Here is a 20,174-nt window from a genome sequence, read left to right as displayed (position 1 = left end):
GCACTGCCAAGGGTGCGGGTTTCATCCCTGGTCCTTGGAGCTGAGATCCCGCAAGCTGCACCGCGTGACCAAAAATAATAAGTTAATAAAAAGTTTAGCTGGAAATTGAGCTGGTAGCAGTTAGCACTTCTTTTCACATCTACTTAAGAATGATGTAATTTGCTGAATTTATTGTTAATCCCCTATGTGTTATCACTGTTGGGTTAATGGGCCAAGTGAGTGAATTTAGATATCAAGTAGGCAGATTTTTGTCATGTTTTTTTAGAACTTTGGAAAATAAAAATAATCCAGTAAATATTAAAAGTATTTGATTTTTTAAAAACAAGATATTTGCATGTATTTGATTTTTAAAGTTTTTAGGGAAAGGTATTAGTTTTATAAAGCAATTTAGTACTTTGATACCTATGATTATATTTGTGTAAAAATACTGGGAGAAAATTTACCAGAAGTCTAGCATTATTTGTGGTGGAACTTAGGATAATTTTGCCCTTTTCTGCATTTAAAATTTGTAAGTGGACATGTTACTTTCACAATGATCTTTTACTTTTATAAGTAAACCATTTAGAGGATAACTGATATGATACCCTAAACAGGAATGAGCAATGGCTTTGATGGACAGTCAGCCCCTAGCGGGGCACGCGTACCGGCACTGCTCCTCAGTCAAGGTGAGCCCCTGGCGGCTGCGGTGTCCTCTAACCTTGCTTGATGCTTCTGCTGGGCGAAGCTGTGGCTGTCTCCATCAGCTCCTATTTACTCAGGGCCTGGGTGGTTTCTTTTTTTTTTTCTTTTTCCTTGGTGGTTTCTCAGCTCATCCTGGCCACAGTGGGTCACCGAGGCCTTGCAGTTTGCAGCTAGTGTGTGTTCATTGACATTTATCGTTGAGTGGGGTGCTCCCTGGAGGTAGTGTGGGAAGAATTGAGCTCTGTGGCCAAGATGGGTTGGAGCTTAAAGGAGAAAATTGTGGATTTCTTCTGAAAATTTGTTTCATTTCAATCCATGAAAGAGTGACTTCTGAGTGGGTTTCTCTCTGCTGTCTGGACACTGCATTGCCGGTTAGCACAAGGTTGGAGGGGAGCCGGGAAGTTCTCACTAAACAGTTTGGTTCCCAGGTGGTGGATGGTACAGTTCTGTTAGCAGAAGTTTAGAAATTTTTCTCGTTAATTATTGTTGGTTGACAGTGGGTACTCTGCCTGCCTGGATTTGGTCATTTGGCCCCTTTTCTCACAAGAGGCTTTTATGCAGGACAGTCTGCCCTATCCCCTGAGTTACAAATTTCCTGCACTGTGATCCTTTTCACAGGGGCTTGTAGCTCTCAGTATCTGCCTGCTGGAGGCATCATAAAACTCTTGGTATTACTTTGTGGACTTTGCCCCTTGTGCGACTTTTTATTTCTTGTTATATTCATTCAACAAACTTTGCTACTGTAGTGAGTTCTTACATGCTTGCTATCAAGGACTTTATAATCTAGTAACAGAGGAAAATGTACACATTATTAATATGCAGTGTAGGATAAGGACTGTAAGAAGTGTCTAGAGAAAGTGCCATAAAAACTTAGAGATGATAACTTAACTGGGGACAAGGGCATGAGGGGGAGGGTAGGTAGAGGTGAAGGAAAACTTCATGGAGGTGATGGCATCAGAAGGTTCATTACCTTTAAATTCAGCCTTAAAAGATTTTTCCAGGTGAGGGAGGGGATAGGTGCAAAGGCATGGAAGTTAAAGATCTCTTTGCAAGACACCAAGGACTCCAGAGTTACTGGAATCAAGAGAAAGGAAGCTGGAAAAGTACACTGGGCCAGATGTGTAGGGCTTGAAATGCCAGGCCAAATAGTTGGTTTTTATCAGTGGCTACTGGTGGAAGCTAAAGGCTTTTAAGAAAGTAATCCCGTTTGGGCTCTGGGAGGAATGATGGGTGCAGTGCAGCATCTCCTGGACACAGGAGGCCAGATGCAGGGGGCCCTTTTATTAAAAGGTCTTGAGGGTCTGCCCCACGGCGGTGGTGATGGAGATGAAGAAGCGTCAGATGAGGTAATCTGCTGCCTCCACGTGTGTTCTGCGGGGCATCCCTGCCAGCTGGAGCCCTTTGGAGCCCCAGCATCTGCACGCAGCACTGTGGACACGCTGCCCCACGGAAGCAGGCTTGCCAGGACCTCTTTCTTCAAAAGGACAGGCATTTCTCTGGACAGCCTCCTTGGGTTTCTACTGAGGCCCCGATACTAAGCAGATAGGTGCCACTCTTAGGGTCACTAGATTTAGCAAAGAAAAATACAGGATGCCTGATAGATTGAAATTTCAGATAATGGACCATTTTTTAGTACAAGCATGTCCCATGAAGTATTTGATTTATCAAATTCCAGTGTAACTGGATGTTCTGTAATTAATCTGCCAATCCTGACTACTTCTCACCCTTCTCTGGCCCTGGGTTCAGTTTCCTCCACCCCTATTCCCTACCTGTTATCTCCCGAATGAGTCTTCTGTGGGCTGGGAGTCAGGTGGAGTATGTGCTGCCTGAGAGAGGTCAGTCCAGCCGTTTGAGGGGTTAGTGTCCCAACTCAGTGCCAGGGTTTGGTCCCTGTGTACAGCACGCAGGGCAGAGTTCTGTCTATGATCAGACGGGGAGAAACACCTTGAGTTCCAGTGCCAAAGAGGGTGAGAGAGGCCCTAGGGAGCCTTGCAGGGTTCAGCCTGGTGTCTCAGAATATACCTGCAGCCTGGAGATGCCATACCTAAAATTTGGCCCCTCTCACACCTCACTTCCTCATCACTTCCCTTTTGGAGTTCTACCCTACTCACATTCCACAAAGGCACTTGGAGCTCTTCACCTCCACATACTGTTTCTAAGACGGCTGAGGGCCGAAGAACTGATGCTTTTGAACTGTGGTGTTGAAGAAGACTCTTGAGAGTCCCTTGGACTGCAAGGAGATCAAACCAGTCAGTGCTAAAGGAAATGAACCCTGAATATTCATTGCAAGGATTGATGCTAATGCTGAATCTCCAATACTTTAGCCATCTGATGTGAAGAGCCAACTCATTAGAAAAGACCCAGATGCTGGGAAAGATTGAAGGCGGGAGGAGAAGGGGATAACAGAGGATGAGATGGTTGGATGACATCACTGACTCAATGGACATGAGTTTGAGCCAACTCTGGGAGATAGTGAAGGACAGGGAAGCCGGGGATGCTGCAGTCATGGGGTCACGAAGAGTCGGACACGACAGAGCAATTGAACAACAGCTGTTTCTAAGCTCATACTGTTTCCTTTGCCTAAAACACCCTTCCTACATTCCCCACAAGTGCCTCTCCTTCCCTGTCCCATTTCTCTCTGCCAACCTGGGTCAAGGATCCTTCTTCTGGGTTCCCGAGGAACCCACAGCAAGCCGTCCTTACAGCGTTTGCCACAGTTGACTGCACCTGTCACTGGTGTGTCTGTGATGATGCAGGCTTCTTGGGGGTAAGGACCTGCTACCTCAGTTCCTCAGTGCTCACTGCCGCACCTGTACCTAGTAGGTGCTCAGCAAACAGATGCTGACTGAATAGGACACTATTTGAAAGCGTTACTGCCCCTTAAACACCTCTCTGTGATCTTTAGGGAGCACCCACCTCCAGCTTTCCCCCCGCCCAGCGCAGAAGCCTGGACACTTCTCCACACTTCAGGGCTGGGAGGATTTTTTTTTTTTGGGGGGGGGCCACATTACATGGCTTCCAGGATCTCAGTTCCCCAGCCAGGCATTGAACCCAGGCCCTCGGCAGCGAAAGTGTGCAGTCCCAACCGCTGGACTGCCAGGCAATTCCCCTTGGCTGGGGGGATTTTTCAGCACTTTAATTAGCATCAAAGAAAACCTGTCTGGAAGGTCTCGGCCCTGTCCTCACACCTTCAATGTGCCCAGGCTGGCAGGGCCCTTAGCACCCCGGCATGAACCAGACAAGGCCTGGGCCTGCTTCCCTGTGTCCCAGGCCTCCCAGCTCCAGGTGGAGCTTGTAGTCTGGACAGAGGCTCCAGGTCAGTTGGCCCCCCTGCTCCCTTCTGCCCACAACCTTTTGTACCTTCTAGAACCATCCTCAGTGGCATCAAATGCCCTCTATCAAGCCATTTGTTGCCTGCGTTGTTAGGACTTGAATAAGAATTGGCCTGCCTGCCTGTCCCCCAGTGTGTGTGTGGGGTGGGGGTTGGGGGATGAATCGAAGAAACGCTTCACCAGGACACAAAGTGAACGAAACACAGATGGGTGGTATGGTTCTGTAAGGGGGTCGGGCCCTGCGCTGGTGGTGATGGCAGGTGGGGCTTGGAGTTGTCTTGGTTATTAGATGCAGAGCAAAGGAGAGACACAGGGTGGAACGAGGCCAGAAGGACAGCCCCCAAGCCGGGGTGAGTCAGGATGGAAATAGAATACCTCAGTCCTGCAGGTGGTCGTTCCTGAGGCATGGCCAAGAGGGAGTGGCTTCAGATGCTTCTAACATGAGCTTCACAGACGTTTGGGTGATGCTTTAGGAAACGTCTATGGGAAGAGCTTGGCAGAGAGGACAGTGGCTACCTGGGACGGGTCTGAAGGGACACCTGGTGACCTAGGTTTTCAGCTCCAAAGCAGCAGCCTTCCTGGTGCTCAGTCTGGCGCCCATCCCTGCTCCTGGAATGAGCGAGGCCTCCTGCCTGGCAGGCAGATCTAGACAGCGGAGACCCTGCAGGACCCTGCAGAGAGGGCCCTCAAGCTCCTGTTTGCAGCCTTTCCCCTGCGATCAGTGGTTTGGCCTAGGAAACCTCGGTTGTACTCGGCCACTGAGGAAGCCCTCCGCTGGTCACCATGGGAGGCAGCTGACCGGGGAGGGCATCTGTGGTTCTGCCCTGCAGGCTGGCAAGGGACCTGTGTGTCAGGAAGGATCCTCACGCTAAGGTCCTGCCTTCAGCCTAGTCTTCTCTGGTGTCTCAGTGGAACTGGCCCCGCAGAGTAGGGCCCTTGGGGGACTGGGTGGCCCACGTCTTGCTGGGAAGCAAGGGCCGCGACCGCGCTCCTGGCCTGCTAACCGGGGCTCCCTCTGCAGGTACCTGAAGGAGTTCCGCACTGAGCAGTGCCCGCTATTTGTGCAGCACAAATGCACTCAGCACCGGCCCTACACCTGCTTCCACTGGCATTTCGTGAACCAGCGTCGCCGCCGGTCCATCCGCCGTCGGGACGGCACCTTCAACTACAGCCCCGACGTCTACTGCACCAAGTACGACGAGGCCACGGGCCTCTGCCCGGAAGGCGACGAGTGAGTGCCGGCCGCCTGCCCTCCGAGGAGCCCGTCTCCTGGGCCAGAGGCTGCCTTCGGGGGACTGCTGCAGCCTGGCCCACTTTCCTGTGACCTGGACCTGGGCTCAGAGCCTGCCGTCCCCCAGGGGAAGCCCCTTTTCCTTTCCCCACTTTTGGGAGGCCCTGCGTAGGCCTTTCTTCTCCTAAGCCTGAAGGCCATGCCTGAGCCAAGTGGCTTCCTGGGCCTCCTGTCCTGCTCCCCTGCAGCTCACAGGACCCCGTCCTCAGCCTGCGCAGTTACCACCACAGCCGTTTACACAGAGCCTCTCCAGTTCCCCTTTTTGCTGACTCTGAATATTTTGCCAGGGCTTCCTCCAGTGGCTCAGTGGTAAAGAATCTGCCTGCAATCCAGGAGATGCGGGCTCAATCCCTGGGTCAGGAAGATCCGCTGGAGAAGGAAGTGGCTACCCACTCCAGTATTCTTGCCTGGGAAATCCCATGGACAGAGGAGCCTGGCTGCAGTCCATGGGATTGCAAAGAGTCGAACATGACTGAGCGACTAAAAGAACAACAGAATATTTTGCCACAGAGCTCTGTGAAGAGACGGCATAACAAACGACAAGCATAAGGAGGTGGCAAACCTGGGAAGGCCTCAGGGCACGTGTTGTGATCCTGCCTAATGTGTGCTTCCCCCATGCAGAGGTGGCGATAGGGGCCATCCTGGGGGTTTTGTGGGTGCGCCTCACTGGCCGTCTCGCACCAGCCCTCCCCATTCTCTCAGGGGTCAGAGGCTTGCTTATCCCACCCCCAGCCTAATGTAGCACCCAGAGCTCAAGGCGGTTTGCTTCTCTGAAGACCCCTGACCTGGGCAGCATGTGTTCTCCCAAGAGTGCCCCCAGGAAGCTTCTTTTCAGGACAGCCCAGGGCCCCAACTGAGTAGCCTTTGAGAAGTTGACATGGAACGCCAGGCCTCACGAGGTGCCACTTGGGGCTGCGGCCCCCACTAGCAGCGGGAGGGTGGCTCTGTTCCACAGCAGGACTTGTTGCTTGCTTGTTTGCTCAACCCACATCAGTGCCTCCTCCGGGTCATGAAGAGCCTTCCACGGGCAAGGAAAGGGCGGGGCTGGGAGCCTGCTGCGGCGGGGGAAGCGGAGTGACGCGCAGCCCCGCTGTGTCCCAGGTGCCCGTTCCTGCACAGGACCACGGGGGACACAGAGCGCCGCTACCACCTCCGCTACTACAAGACGGGGATCTGCATCCACGAGACCGATGCAAAGGGCAACTGCGCGAGAAATGGCCTGCACTGCGCTTTCGCTCACGGGCCCCATGACCTCCGCTCCCCTGTCTACGACATCAGGTGGGCTGAGGGCCATGCCGGGCTGAGGGCCCTGGGCAGGACCACAGCTGGAGTGCAGAGCTGGCACTCCACTGCCTTCCTCCTCATGCTCCCTCCCTGCTCTGTCTCTCCTCCGCTGCTCTCCCCGCAGGGAGCTCCAGGCAATGGAGGCCTTGCAGAACGGCCAGACCACAGTAGAGGGCAGCATGGAAGGCCAGTCGGCTGGGGCCGCGAGCCACGCCATGATAGAAAAAATCCTCAGTGAGGAGCCGCGGTGGCAAGGTAAGGGTGGCCACACGGCTGGCCACGCCCCTGCCACCAGCTGCCTGTCCTCTCCCGTCCTCCCCATAGCCTCCCTGAGCACCACCCATGGCCTTCTCCCCAAACCACCACCTCTCCTGGGAGGCCTGTGCCCCCTCCTCCCACCTCACACCAGCCACCTGCAGCCCAGTCCTGCAGGGCCACCCCTGACCCTGGTCCTGTCATCCCAAAGTGTTAGGGGTGTCCCTGGTGGTTCAGACGGTAAAGAAACTGCCTACAATGCAGGAGACCTGGCTCAGGGAGATCCTGGGTCAGCAAGATTCCCTGGAGAAGGGAATGGCATCCCACCCCAGTATTGTTGCCTAGAGAATTCCATGGACAGAGGAGCCTGGTGCTCCCTAACTACCTTCAGGGGCTTTCACACACACGTTGGCTGAGCATGTACACGAGTAGGTGTATTCTCAGCCCTGCCGAGGACTCCCTGTTTGACCTGTGAGCTTCTTTAGTGAGGGATGGTGGTGTCCTCTTTACCTCTCTCCTGGGTCACAGACTTGGTGTTGGCCCACAAGGAGGGGACCTTGCTCATTCCTGTCACCAAAATCTTGGCTCCTGGACCTTTCCCAATAGCTTCTCCTTTCCCTGCCTCCACCCTGCCCACCTGACCCCTGCCTCTGCCCCCTGTGCAGAGACCGCTTACGTGCTGGGGAACTATAAGACGGAGCCATGTAAGAAGCCCCCGCGGCTGTGCCGTCAGGGTTACGCCTGCCCCTACTACCACAACAGCAAGGACCGGCGGCGGAGCCCCCGGAAACACAAATACAGGTCCTTTGGCACCAGCAGGCCAGCCGTGGGAGGAGGGTGGTAGGTGACAGATCAGGGCCGAGGCTGCTTCCACTGTGCTCCCGGGGTGGGGGCAGGGAGGCCAGCCCCCCGCCTCTACAGGGGAGGGGAATGGTTAGGAGAGCTGAACGATCCTTTGGTGTGAAATGAGGATCTTTTCACTAGAAACCCCTCTAGTTCTGACCCAGAAGGGTGTCTTCAGGGCCAAGCCAGGATGTGGCTGTCGCCTGGCTCTCCTTTTGCGGCACAGTGCTGGGGGGAGGGGAGGACTTGGCTGAAGGGAAGAAAACAGTGTCCTTCTGGTGATGTAGCCAGGCTGGGCAGCAAAGCAAAGCCTGGCTTCTGGCCTGAGTAATGCGCTCACTCTACAGTGATCTTCCCTGTTTCTGAGCCTGGCTTTGCAAAGCCGGGAGACCTAACGGGCCCTGAGCTGCGATCTCGTTAGCATTCCCCAGGTCCAGTCTGCATCCTTCTGACGCACCCTGTTATTGAACCAGGTCATCTCCATGTCCGAATGTAAAGCACGGGGACGAGTGGGGAGACCCTGGCAAGTGTGAGAACGGAGACTCTTGCCAGTACTGCCACACACGCACGGAGCAGCAGTTCCACCCCGAGGTGGGCCTTGGAGCTGGGAATTCTTTGAGGGGCGGTTGTCCTATGAACATGGCCCCCTTAATGCCCAGAGGCACGTGGGAAAGTCATAGCCCTGACCAAGATCATGAGTGGGGAAGATCCCTCTCTGAGAGCTGGGTTGGGGCTGGCTGGATGTGTGACCCAGGAAGGGAGGTGGTCCCCGGTGTGGGGGTGGCCGTGTCTGCTCACTCTGTCTTGAGCGAGGAATTGGTAGGGAGAGACTTAGGGAAGTGGCCTCGAGTGGGGAGGAGAAAGAAGAGACTTCTAACCCAGCCCTGCTGAAGGCACCCCGGCTGCCGTCCGTCTCTGCCCAGGCCTGACCTGCCTCTCTTCTGCTCTGCCCTCCAGATCTATAAATCCACCAAGTGCAACGACATGCAGCAGTCAGGCAGCTGTCCCCGAGGACCCTTCTGCGCCTTCGCCCATGTAGAACGTACGCTCTTCTCGCTGCCCTGGGGCAGGGCCCACTCCCTTGCCCTGCTCCCCTTCCCTGAAGCTCATCCTGTCAGCCAGCAGTGGGCCCTGCCCACACTGGGAGTTCCATTCCCCCGCCGCCCCACCCCACCTCTCTGGAGCTGGCTCGAAACCCAGAGCTTCCAGGGTGGTGAGACTGCAGGGACTGTGCCCCTGGTGGCGCGCTCAGAGTCCCAGGCAGAGCCCCGGCCACTGTGCCTCTCCCGTTGGCGGACACCACTGATGGAACACGGCGCTCCGCCCTGCTGAGAGCAGAGCTGTCCAAGTGAAACCTAATGCAGCCCTCCTGCGTCATCGCAGGTTTTCAAGGAACCTCACCTAAAAAAAGAAATAGTTTTAAATTAGTTTTTAGTATATTTTTATTTAACCCAACATAAAATAATTTAAAATATAATTAATATAAAATCAAGGTTTTTTTTTTTCCCCAAACCAAGTCTTTGAAAGCCAGTGTGTACTTGAATAGCTACAGCACAGTCCATTCCAGACCAGCCACGTTCTGGTCTCAGCCGTGGCCTGTGGTTCTAGGCTGCCGTATTGCTCAGAGCAGCTCCACACTGCCCTGCCCATCTCAGAGACAGGCTTGAGTTACTGCCGTTGTCCACCCCAGACCACTGCTGGCTGTTCTTAACCCCTTCCTAGCCTTAGGCCTTGTCTCAGGGATTAGAGTGAAGAAGAAATTGCAGGCCCAGTAAGGGGGAAGCATACACTTGGCTCAGAGGTGGGCCTGGCTAAGGCAGCATGGAGAGCTGATGAATGGCCCAAGCTTTGTAGTTGTGTGGATTGGGGTTCAAATCCCAGTTCTTCTGTTTCCAGCTCAGCCACCTTGAGAGATTTACCTAAACAGTCTGAGTCTTTCCTTATCTGTAAAATGGAGACCAGGATACTACTCCTGTCTTCCAGTCATTGTGAGGATTCACGAATCATGCAGATTGCCTGGCACGTAGTAAGTGCACCGTGCGGTGTGTGATGAGAGAAACAAGGAGGCGCCTTCCCTTCACACACGGGGCTGTGTGGTCTCCTTTCAAGGGACCTGGGTGCGGTTGTGGAGGGCCGGAGCTGGCTCAGGGGCCGGTTGACACCCTGGCCCGTCTCTTGCAGAGCCCCCCCTCAGTGACGACCTGCAGCCTTCCTCAGCTGTGTCCAGCCCCACCCAGCCAGGCCCCGTCTTGTACATGCCGTCTGCTGCTGGAGACTCAGTGCCCGTGAGCCCCTCCAGCCCGCACGCCCCTGACCTCAGCGCTGTACGTGCCTGTCTGGGGGTGAGGGTGGGGGCACCATTCCTGCCCAGAGCCAGCATCTGCCTCTCTTGCTCTGTGCTTGGGCAGATGGCCTCTGCCCAGGGGGTTCTGCCCTTTAAGCTCCAGAGTTCTTCTGTCACAAGCTGATCATGGCTGGGGTGGTACCCCCAGAGCCTACGATCAGCCTCGGTCGAGCTGTAGACGGGACAGAGCGCCTCGTGAGGTCCTGAGTTCCTGGGTGCTGGTTGCAAATGGAAATGGAACTGAGCCTCTTGCTGGAGACTCTCCCTCCGACAAGGGGGTGGAGGGTAGCCATGCCCCCACCTGCATCCTGCTTATCGGCCCACTTTCTTCCTTCACTGCAGCTCCTCTGTAGAAACAGCAGCCTCGGCAGCCCGTCTAATCTCTGTGGCTCCCCACCGGGCTCCATCCGGAAGCCCTCCAATCTGGAGGGCATTGTCTTTCCTGGGGAGTCTGGCCTTGCCCCTGGCGGCTATAAGAAGGCTCCTGGCTTCGAGAGGGAAGACCAGGTGGGAGCTGAGTACCTGAAAAATTTGAAATGCCAGGTAAGGGATGCGGGGGCAGCCCAGTGAGTTTAGCCACATTCTGCCTGTGGCCGGAGAAGCCCTGGAGGGTTGTCCTGGCCCAGCTATGGGGAGCGTGACCCAGAATTAGAAAGTCCCTGATCCCAGCCTCTCAAAGACTAAGAGAGTGGGTGAGGCCATCCCATCTTACAGATGAAGACAGGCAGGTTAGAGGCAAGCACCTCACCCAGCATCAGAGCCATCGGCTGAGGGCTAGGGGTTCCCACCGCGGTCTTCTGACCCTGCATCCAGTCTCTGCTCTGCCCCATGCTGCCTTGATGGAGCAGTATGGCCTTGCGGAGCAGGACAAGAGGGGTCCGGAACTGGGCTTCTCTGTGACTTGGAGTCACCAGGGAGGAGAGGAGCAACGCCCCTTCGTCCCCAGGGGAGGGAAGGAGAGTGCGTGTGTGTGAAGGGGGACCACACAACAGCACCTCATGCCTCCTTGCCCCAGTCCCTGCAGCCTCCACAAGCTGATGCTTGGGAGGACTCTTGGGCTCAGGAGGTCTCCTAGCACCACATTCATCTCCTGCTCCCTGACTTTTCTCTCAGGCCAAGTTAAAACCCCACTCACTAGAGCCAAGGAGTCAAGAGCAGCCTCTGCTTCAGCCCAAACAGGTATAGAGCCCTCAGCCCCCGCCTTCCCCTTCTGGCACCTGCTGCAGACAGGACAGGCCCAGAACCCCAGGAGGCTTCTTCAGGAAGCTCCGGGCACCACTTTCTCTACAGACTGAGGGCAAGATTAAGGTGGGCCCCCAAATCCAGAGGGTGTGGGGGGGTCAGGCCCTGGAGCCCCTCACCACCTGGACTCATTCGTTAGTCAAAAAACTTATTGAGCCACTGGCACTGAACTCGCTTCCCCCTTCCCTACTTCAGGGTTTTAGGGGCGAGGGGGCCTGCAGTCTCCAGGCCACACGTCTCCCTCTCCAGCCCCCCAGGAGGGTGTTGAGGGAACAAGCCAAGAGCTGGGATGCATCCTTCCCATCTGCCCAGCCAGCCCCTGCCGCCAGCTCCTGGCCATGGCCTCCATGGGTGTCCAACCCCATCTTCTCTTCACTCTCGTTGCAGGACATGCTGGGCGTCCTCCCCGTGGGCAGCCCCCTCACCTCCAGCATCTCTTCCAGCATAACCTCCAGCCTAGCAGCCACTCCTCCTAGCCCCGCTGGCACCAGCAGCGTCCCTGGCATGAATGCAAATGCTCTGCCCTTCTACCCCACCAGCGACACGGTAGAGTCAGTCATAGGTAATTGGGCCACTTCTGTTGCGAGTCTAGGGGCAGGTCTGTAGTCAGGGATACTGGGTCTCTGGAGTGAGGCTGGTCGCTTTAGACATTGGTCTTGGGAGATCAGAAAGTGGGCGCTGTGAGTCCTTTGACCTGGATGGAACGTGTGTCCACGGTGCGGGGCCGAGATGGCTTTCAAGCACGTGAGCCCTTCCGTGTGCTCTTCTGTACAGGTTGGAAGAGGGGTCTCTCCCCGTGGGGGTGTGCAGTCTCATTCCACCACAGGTGTCAGTCAGCCCCAACCAGGTGTCCTTGTGAACAGCCTGCCAGCTGTCCTCAGAGCACCTGGTCATTAGATGCTCCTACCTTCTCCTTAGCAGGCACATGTGGGTGAGGCTTGGTGCCCGGTCCTCACGGGCACTGGGGTGACAGATGAGACAGGCCCTTCCTGTGCTCCCCAGTGGATGGGTGCTGGGCAACTGCTAGGCACTAGCCACCGAGGGTCCAGAGACCTGCCCGCCCTCAGGGAGCTCGGGAGGAGGCCTGCCAGCAGGGACTTGTTTCCCCCTGGGGCCAGCAAAGACAGCTTCAGAACGGAGAGTCACTGGAGCTGGACTTGGCCAGGGGTCGGTCTGGGCGGAGGAGCAGCCCAGGCATTATGGAGTCTTGAGATGAGGCAGGGCCAGGAGAAGAGGCAGTTAAGGGCAGGTGGGTCCAGATGGCGGGGCCTGGAACCTGGGGACTGTGTGGCCCCTTGGGAGGCCAGCCGGCTCATAGGCTTCTCACTCTACCTCCAGAGTCCGCGCTGGACGACCTCGACCTGAACGAGTTTGGGGTGGCTGCCCTAGAGAAGACCTTCGACAACAGCACAGTGTCCCATCCAGGCAGCATCACCATGGGTACTGGGCAGTGGGGGGCAGGGGTGGGGCCGGGCTCCTGGGGTCCAGCCTGGCCCCGCATGGCCCACCCAGCCCTCACTCCGTCCCCCTCCTGGCCTCTGTTGCAGGCGGCAGTCTACTGCAGAGCTCCGCGCCCGTGAACATCCCCGGCTCCTTGGGCAGCTCTGCTTCGTTCCACTCCGCATCCCCGTCCCCTCCTGTCAGCCTCTCCTCTCATTTCCTGCAGCAGCCGCAGGGCCACCTGAGCCAGTCAGAGAACACATTTCTGGGGACCTCAGCATCCCATGGATCTTTGGGTAAGAGCCAGTATGGCTCCCTAAGGCCTGGGGCGGGAATCTGGGCTTTTGGAAAGTGCCTTTGGGCATTCTGTCCTGGCTGGAGGCAGTACAGAGTGGAAGTGAGAGCTGGGGATCTGGGCTCAGAGGTGAGTCAGGCCCCTTATCCACAGTGCTCTGAGCTGTGTGAACCTGGACAAGTGACTTAACCTCTCTGCCTTAGTTTCCTCTGTCATGTTGGTATAATGGCAGTACCACTTCGTAAGCTGGTGCTGAGGCTTAAATGATGCAAGTGAAGTGCCAGGTGCCAGACCAGTACACAGTGAGAAGCATGGCCTCAGAGTTGCCAGGGCGTCCATCTGCTCTTTGTGCCAGTGTGGTTGCTCTGCCCATCACCCAGAGCTCCTGGAGGCCAAGGGAGAGGTTGAACAGGCTCACCCCCAGCGCAGGGTGGCCTTCCTGGCCAGCAGAAGCGCCAGGGAGATGCAGCTCTAACTCCAAAGGCTGTTTGCCAAACCCACCATTGGAACTGTGAGGACTGGGGCTCTGGAAGGCAGGTCAGAGCAGAGGGGCTAGAAAGGCGAGGAGGGGACCTGTGTGTATGAGCGGGGCCTGGTGAGCATTCACTGTGGAACAGATGCAAACCCGCGACGCCCAGCCCGCTGCCTGTCGGTCACCAGCAACCACTGCTCTGACTCCCCCTCCAGCAGCTGTTCCCAGAGACCAGAAACACCCCTCCACCCTGAGGCCCCTGAGGGTGCTGGCCGTCCTGGTCACACTGAGCCTGAGCCTCTGAGGTGCGCTTTGACTCTCCGACCAGGTGTGGGTTCTGCCCTGATCTCTCTGGAGACACTTAGGAATGACGTTGAGCCGTCAGCTTTGGAGGCTTAGAGCTATGTCTTTCTGACTTGCCTCACACATTCTGGAGGCATCTTGACTGTACTGGCCACGCATTCATTCATTCCTTCCCCATGTAGTTAACTGAGCAAGTATATGATACAGTGTGGGCTCAGGCATCCCTGCTGCCATGGTGCCATGGTCTGCTGGGGGAGGCACAGGCGCCAAGCCATGAGAGCGTACTTAGAGACCCTCACTCGTGTGGAGGCAAAGGGCCGGCTCTGTGACTCAGAATAATGGGGGGACCTAACCTGGAGGAAACACCACCTGAGTGAGAGGACAGAGGCGGTGGATTGCCTTGCCTCCAGGATGGGGCCGAGGGCCTTGTGTCTCCACATGGGATGACACTGGTCACATGGCCATGCTTGTGTTGCTTGGAAGACAGACTTTCTTAAATCCATTTGGTTCTGGAAAATCCTGGCTGGATTAGTGGGAAAAGGAGCAAGAAGTAAGTCATTAAAGTGATGCATGTGGTCAGAATGCGGCCAGAAGTGGGTATAGGTCTCCCTCAGAAGGTGGGGCACCTCAGGGGCCACAGAGCAGGGGCTCACAGCATGAGCAGCTCAGCTCAGCTCAGGCGCGTCCGACTCTGTGACCCCACGGACCGTAGCTCAGCTCAGCTCAGCTCAGGCGCGTCCGACTCTGCGACCCCATGGACCGCAGCTCAGCTCAGCTCAGCTCAGGTGTGTCCGACTCTCTGCGCCCCACGGACCGCAGCTCAGGCGCGTCCGACTCTGCAGCCCCATGGACCACAGCTCAGGTCAGCTCAGGCCGACTCTGCGCCCCACGGACCACAGCACGCCAGGCCTCCCTGTCCATCACCAACTCCCGGAGGCCACTCAAACTCATGTCCATTGAGTCCGTGATGCCATCCAGCCATCTCATCCTCTGTCGCCCCCTTCTCCTCCTGCCCTCAGTCTTTCCCAGCATCAGGGTCTTTTCAAATGAGTCAGTTCTTCGCACCAGGTGGCCAGCTTCAGCATCAGTCCTTCCAATGAATATTCAGGACTGATTTCCTTTAGGATGGACTGGTTGGATCTCCTTGCAGTCCAAGGGACTCTCAAGAGTCTTCAACAACAACACAGTTCAAAAGCATCAGTTCTTCGGCGCTCAGCTTTCTTTATAGTCCAACTCTCACATCCACACATGACTACTGGAAAAACCATAGCCTTGACTAGAGGGACCTTTGTTGGCAAAGTAATGTCTCTGCTTTTTAATATGTTGTCTAGGTTGGTCATAGCTTTTCTTTCAGGGAACACACATCTTTTAATTTCATGGCTGCAGTCACCATCTGCAGTGATTTTGGAGCCCAAAAAAATAAAAGTCTGTCACGGTTTCTACTGTTTCCCCATCTATTTGCTATGAAATGATGGGACCGGATGCCATGATCTTAGTTTTCTGAATGTTGAGTTTTAAGCCAACTTTTTCACTCTCCTCTTTCACTTTCATCAAGAGGCTCTTCAGTTCCTCTTCACTTTCTGCCATAAGGGTGGTAGTATCTACATATCTGAGGTTGTTGATATTTCTCCTGGCAGTCTTGATTCCAGCTTGTCCTTCATCCAGCCCAGCATTTCTCATGATGTACTATGCATAGAAGTTAAATAAGCAGGGTGACAACATATAGCTCTGACGTACTCTTCTCCCGATTTGGAACCAGTCTGTTTAAGCAGACACCCGCCAAATGGCCAGGTGAGGGCTGAGCAGGTGAGGGCACTGGGTGAGCATATGGCTTAGCCTATCACAGAGCGCAGGCCTTTACAGCCAGATGTCCTGACTGTACTGGCTCTCCCGCTTACTGTTCTGTGATTCCTGGCAACATGTTTTATCTCTGTTTCCTTGTAAAACAAGGGGGCTGGGCCCAGGGCTCCCTGAGCTCTTCTTGCTCCAGCTCTGCCATCATCTGAGGCTCTGACCCATGTCTTGCTTTCCTGAATCTCCTCCTGGGCCCTCGCATCACGAGAAGGCTCCCCTTCCTCTAGCCTGGAAGTTGGGATCACAAATCACCACGCTCTCCAGCTGCTCTCCCCAGTTCCCTGAATCACCTTGGGAGGCAAGTGAGGGGAACCCTGCTTTACAGACAGGGATGCTGAGACACAGAAGTAACAGGTGGTGCTTACACATCCCTGTGAAGTTCCCAGCCTGGCATTGCTGGAGCCTGGCACAGACAGCCCCCGGGAGCCCCCAGGCAGCGCTGACAGGGCCCGGGCCCAAAGCCCTTCAGAGCGCTGATGGCCCTCCCCTTCCCGGGGCAGGTCTGAATGGGATGAACAGCAGCATCTGGGAGCACTTTGCCTCTGGAAGCTTCTCCCCGGGCACTTCCCCTGCCTTCCTGTCAGGGCCAGGGGCTGCCGAGCTGGCCCGGCTTCGGCAGGAGCTGGATGAAGCCAACGGCACCATCAAGCGGTGGGAGGAGTCCTGGAAGCAGGCCAAGCAGGTACTGAGCTCCCAGGCCCACCCGCCTTTCCCAGGCCCCAGGGCATTCAGCCGGAGCCTGTCTTACATGGAGTGGGTGCAGGGGCTGGGGGAGCCAGGGGTCCCGGAGAGCAGGGCAGAAACGCGGCTGTTTATTTTCTCCCCCATGGAAAAACTTGCCTTGTCAGTTGGGACCATGGGGTGTTTGGTATCACAGGCCTGGAATCCCCTCTCCAAGCTGTGCGTTTGGTCTGGTCTCATAGTATCACGTGCTTCTCCCCAGAAGTCCTGACTCCTGAGCTCTGGGTCCAGGGTTCTGGGTTCTGAGATGGGCCACAGCCTGCTTGCCCCTCGAGGTGCTGGCCAGCTCTGCCTGGCGCTCCCCTGCTCCGCTGGGCTTGGCCCCCTGCCCTGCCCACAGAAGGTCTCGCAGGTCCTGAAACTTCTCTTTTCTGCAGGCAGCATCAGCCCTCCTCCCTGCCCCCCTTCCCAGACACACCTGCCCCAGCTCCCAGCAGGCCCCACGGCCGCGGTGGCCCCCACGGGCCCCCAGAGACGCACTCTCGGGCAGGGGAGAAGGGTAGCGGGCCATCGTGACAAGGTGCTGCGTGTTGGGCCCACAGGCTTGTGATGCCTGGAAGAAGGAGGCAGAGGAGGCCGGGGAGCGGGCCAGCGCGGCGGGCGCAGAGTGCGAGCTGGCCCGGGAGCAGCGGGATGCCCTGGAGGTACAGGTGAAGAAGCTGCAGGAGGAGCTGGAGCGGCTGCACTCGGGCCCCGACCCACAGGCCCTGCCCGCCTTCCCCGGCCTGGAGGCCCTCTCACTCTCCACCCTCCACTCTCTCCAGAAGCGGCTGCGGGCTCACCTGGAGCAAGTGGACAAGGTCAGCACCCTGGGGAGCACGGGTGAGGCTGCATAGTGGCCTCGGCCAGTGCTGGGACTCAGATGGGTCCCTGCCTCTTGGGGTGGGCTACCCTCCTGAGAGTTTCTGCCTCAGGTGAGCTGAACCAGGACGCCCGCACTGGGGAGGGGAGAGTGGAGGTAGGGGCGCCAGGGCCCACCCCACTCTTGGGAGGGCAGGCCTGAGCGGAGCTGCGGTAGTGCGCCTGCGTCCTCGGCTTCATCCTGACCACTTCCCTTCCTGGGAGCTCTGCACGCCAGCAGATGTTCCAGAATGTTAGGTCCCTGGGGCTCTTGTCTGCATTCCTCAGTGCCCTGCTGGGTCCTAGGAGCACGACCTAGCAGGGAAGAGCTTTCTTCCCTTCACTGGACTTCGGGCAGCCAGGCCCCACATGTGGCCCTGTCACCTCAGGCCCAGTGGTACCCTCTCCAGACCCCAGAGTTCTCACGGGGGACCTAGGGTCACTACAAGATCTAACAAGACGAGGCAGGAAGCCTCAGTGCGAGGAAAGGCCTGACCCTGTGGGAGCTGCAGAGCAGCCCTGGCCTTCCCGCACCCCACCGGGGCCTGCTGGGCCCACTGGCAGTTGAAGGCAGAGATAGGGTGCCTCAAGGCGATGAGCCTGGCCTCTGACCCTGCCCTCTTGGGGGCGGTGAGCAGGCTCTAGAGCTCTGTGCCCCAGTTTCCTCACCCGAAGAGGCTGAGTGAAAGTTGAGGGAGCTCCTTGTCCCATGAGGGGCCAGGCCAGTGACTGTGGTGTCCCTTCCTCCGCAGGCCGTATTCCACATGCAGTCGGTGAAATGCCTTAAGTGTCAGGAGCAGAACCGAGCGGTGCTGCCGTGCCAACACGCCGTGCTGTGTGAGCTCTGTGCCGAGGGCAGTGAGTGCCCCGTCTGCCAGCCGGGCCGGGCCCATTCCCTCCAGTCGTGACCCTGCAGGCCCGGCCCCGGCCTGGCTCAGATCTTCTCACCTAGGACTTTTTAAAGTATATATATATATATATATGTATGTATGTATGTATGTATGTATGTATATGTATATGATTATGTATATGTATACATTTCTGTACGTGTGTAGGTATGCGTGGGCGGCCCGCATGTGAACAGTGTGTGTATATCTGTACATAGATATAGACACACACTTTAAAACAGACTTACCAAGCACTTTTTAAAAGAAAAAAAAACTATTTTGCAGTTCTCCCCCTGTCCGCTCCCTACTCTTCCTGCTGCAGAGACAAAGTCCCCTCTTCTCCCACCAGCCTTCTGGCAGGGAATTTGTTTCTGTCTCTTTTTTATGTAGGAACTAACTATTTTTAACTTTTTCCTGGGGCCTGAGCAGGTCAGGGTGGGAAGCTCGAGGGGGCCAAGGGGAGGAGACAAGCCTTCAGGGCAGGCCCTGTTCATCCCGCCTCCCCAGGCCAGGGCAACCGCGAGAGTGTGGAGGACCCAGGGGCAACCCTGGTTCCCAGCTGTGAGGCTGAGAGGGAGTCCATGCCCACCGAGCTCCTAGGTTTACCAAATGTGTATTTAGTCTGGGCTGGCAGGCCAAAGCTGTGGGGCCAGCCCCACTCCCGACCCTGGGCCCTTGACGCTCCTCGAGGGGCAAAGCCCAGGCGTTCTACCCCTCAGGTACCTGAGGCCGGGGTCTTCCCCAGCCCTTCCCTCAGCCCTGGGCTCCTGGAGCGGCCTCCCTGGCCCTGGGGCACCTAGAGGCTGCCACTGCCCTCTCCACACCCGCCACGGCCCTTAGCTGCTCCCCAGCCCAGCACAGCCCTCCCCCTGGCAGCTAGCAGGGCAGTGGGCAGGGAGGAGCTGCGGACCGTGAGGACCAAGGCAGGGCCCGGCTCTGCCCTCCTGGCCAGGCAGGGCTCCGTATGCATTCCGTGGTGCTCTCTGAGTGCAGCTGACGTCCTGCCCCAGTGGGGAGCAGGCGCCCGTGTGCATGTGTGTGCGTGCCTGTCTGATGTATGTTGTGTCTTAGCTTCCATTTTAAACATTGTTCTGTACAGAGAGATGCGGCAGGGGTGGGAGGGCAGAGTGGGCAGAGGGAGGCCACCCCGCTCCCCGCACGGGGTTCTGGGGTGGGAGTGAGAGGGCCGCCAAGGGTCTGGCCTGGCCCAGGCCCCAGCTTGGGCTTAGCACGAAAGGGCTTTCAATGAATCAAGTGAAAACTTTTTTACAAAAATGCAAAAATCAAAGCTCCAGACATATTGGAAATAAAATATGAACTTGTGATGGCAGCTTGTTTACATGGGGGTGCGGGGGTGCGGGAGAGCGGGGCCCTAAATGAGGGCCTCTCGACTGTGCGCTGGCCTGGCACCCAGCTGGCTGTCCCACCCAGGCGCAAGGGCTGCTCCGGGCTCCTGGACGGTGTGTTCTCTGCCGCAGGCCTGCTGGGGCCTTTAATCCTGGACCCAGAGACCGCCCAGGCCAGAGAACTCTTCAGAGCTCTGTCGTCAGTGGCAACTGGTGTACCTAACTGTCTTCCAATAGACAAGGCCCCGAGTAGTTTCTCAAGAACAGACAGTGCCTGCTCATAAAAGCATCAAAAGACGGGTGGGCCTGCCCCTTGAGGGAGCCTTCGGGCCACCTCCCTCCCCCTGCCTCAGGGGAACAGAGCTGCCCGGAGCCTTGGAGATGACCTTATCTGATCACCCCTGTGCAGACTCCAAGAGGTTAAGTGACTCAGAGGTTAAGTGACTCAACCACGGTCAAGTGAATGACAGTGAACCCCAGGCTCTGACTCCCAGCCTGTGGGCCAGTCCCCTAGGCAGGTCTGGGGTGCCATTCGTCTAAGCCCTGCTGTCTAGAGTGGCGCCTTGGGCTCAGCCTGCGCTGGGGGAGGCCCCCTACTCCAGGTGCTCTCACGAGAGTGCCAGGTTCCCGTGCTGGCACCGGCCACAGAGCCTGGTATGTCTGGTGGGTGGTTTCTTCAAAGCCTTCTGCCAAAATACCAGTGATCCTAGTTGCCCCAGTCCCT

General features: G+C 56.7%; 1 protein-coding gene across 1 annotated transcript in view; it reads left to right on the top strand.

Annotated features, from left to right (window-relative positions):
- The window catches only part of UNK (unk zinc finger), a 32,139-nt gene extending 12,779 nt beyond the window's left edge, over positions 1 to 19,360 (top strand). Inside the window, exons 2-16 of the mRNA XM_052657607.1 lie at positions 5,035 to 5,244; positions 6,406 to 6,582; positions 6,713 to 6,843; positions 7,509 to 7,644; positions 8,160 to 8,277; positions 8,644 to 8,728; positions 9,868 to 10,010; positions 10,373 to 10,573; positions 11,144 to 11,209; positions 11,660 to 11,834; positions 12,611 to 12,712; positions 12,820 to 13,008; positions 16,137 to 16,318; positions 16,920 to 17,177; positions 17,970 to 19,360. Coding sequence (XP_052513567.1) covers positions 5,035 to 5,244; positions 6,406 to 6,582; positions 6,713 to 6,843; positions 7,509 to 7,644; positions 8,160 to 8,277; positions 8,644 to 8,728; positions 9,868 to 10,010; positions 10,373 to 10,573; positions 11,144 to 11,209; positions 11,660 to 11,834; positions 12,611 to 12,712; positions 12,820 to 13,008; positions 16,137 to 16,318; positions 16,920 to 17,177; positions 17,970 to 18,125 — 2,329 coding nt within the window. The 3' untranslated portion in view covers positions 18,126 to 19,360. The remainder of the gene's footprint in view (positions 1 to 5,034; positions 5,245 to 6,405; positions 6,583 to 6,712; positions 6,844 to 7,508; positions 7,645 to 8,159; positions 8,278 to 8,643; positions 8,729 to 9,867; positions 10,011 to 10,372; positions 10,574 to 11,143; positions 11,210 to 11,659; positions 11,835 to 12,610; positions 12,713 to 12,819; positions 13,009 to 16,136; positions 16,319 to 16,919; positions 17,178 to 17,969) is intronic.
- The last annotated feature ends 814 nt before the right edge of the window (positions 19,361 to 20,174 follow it).

This window comes from Budorcas taxicolor, chromosome 19 (genome assembly GCF_023091745.1).
Source record: "Budorcas taxicolor isolate Tak-1 chromosome 19, Takin1.1, whole genome shotgun sequence".
Taxonomy (NCBI): Eukaryota; Metazoa; Chordata; class Mammalia; order Artiodactyla; family Bovidae; genus Budorcas; species Budorcas taxicolor.
Note: the sequence above shows the minus strand (reverse complement) of the source record. Positions and strands in the feature narration are given on the sequence as shown.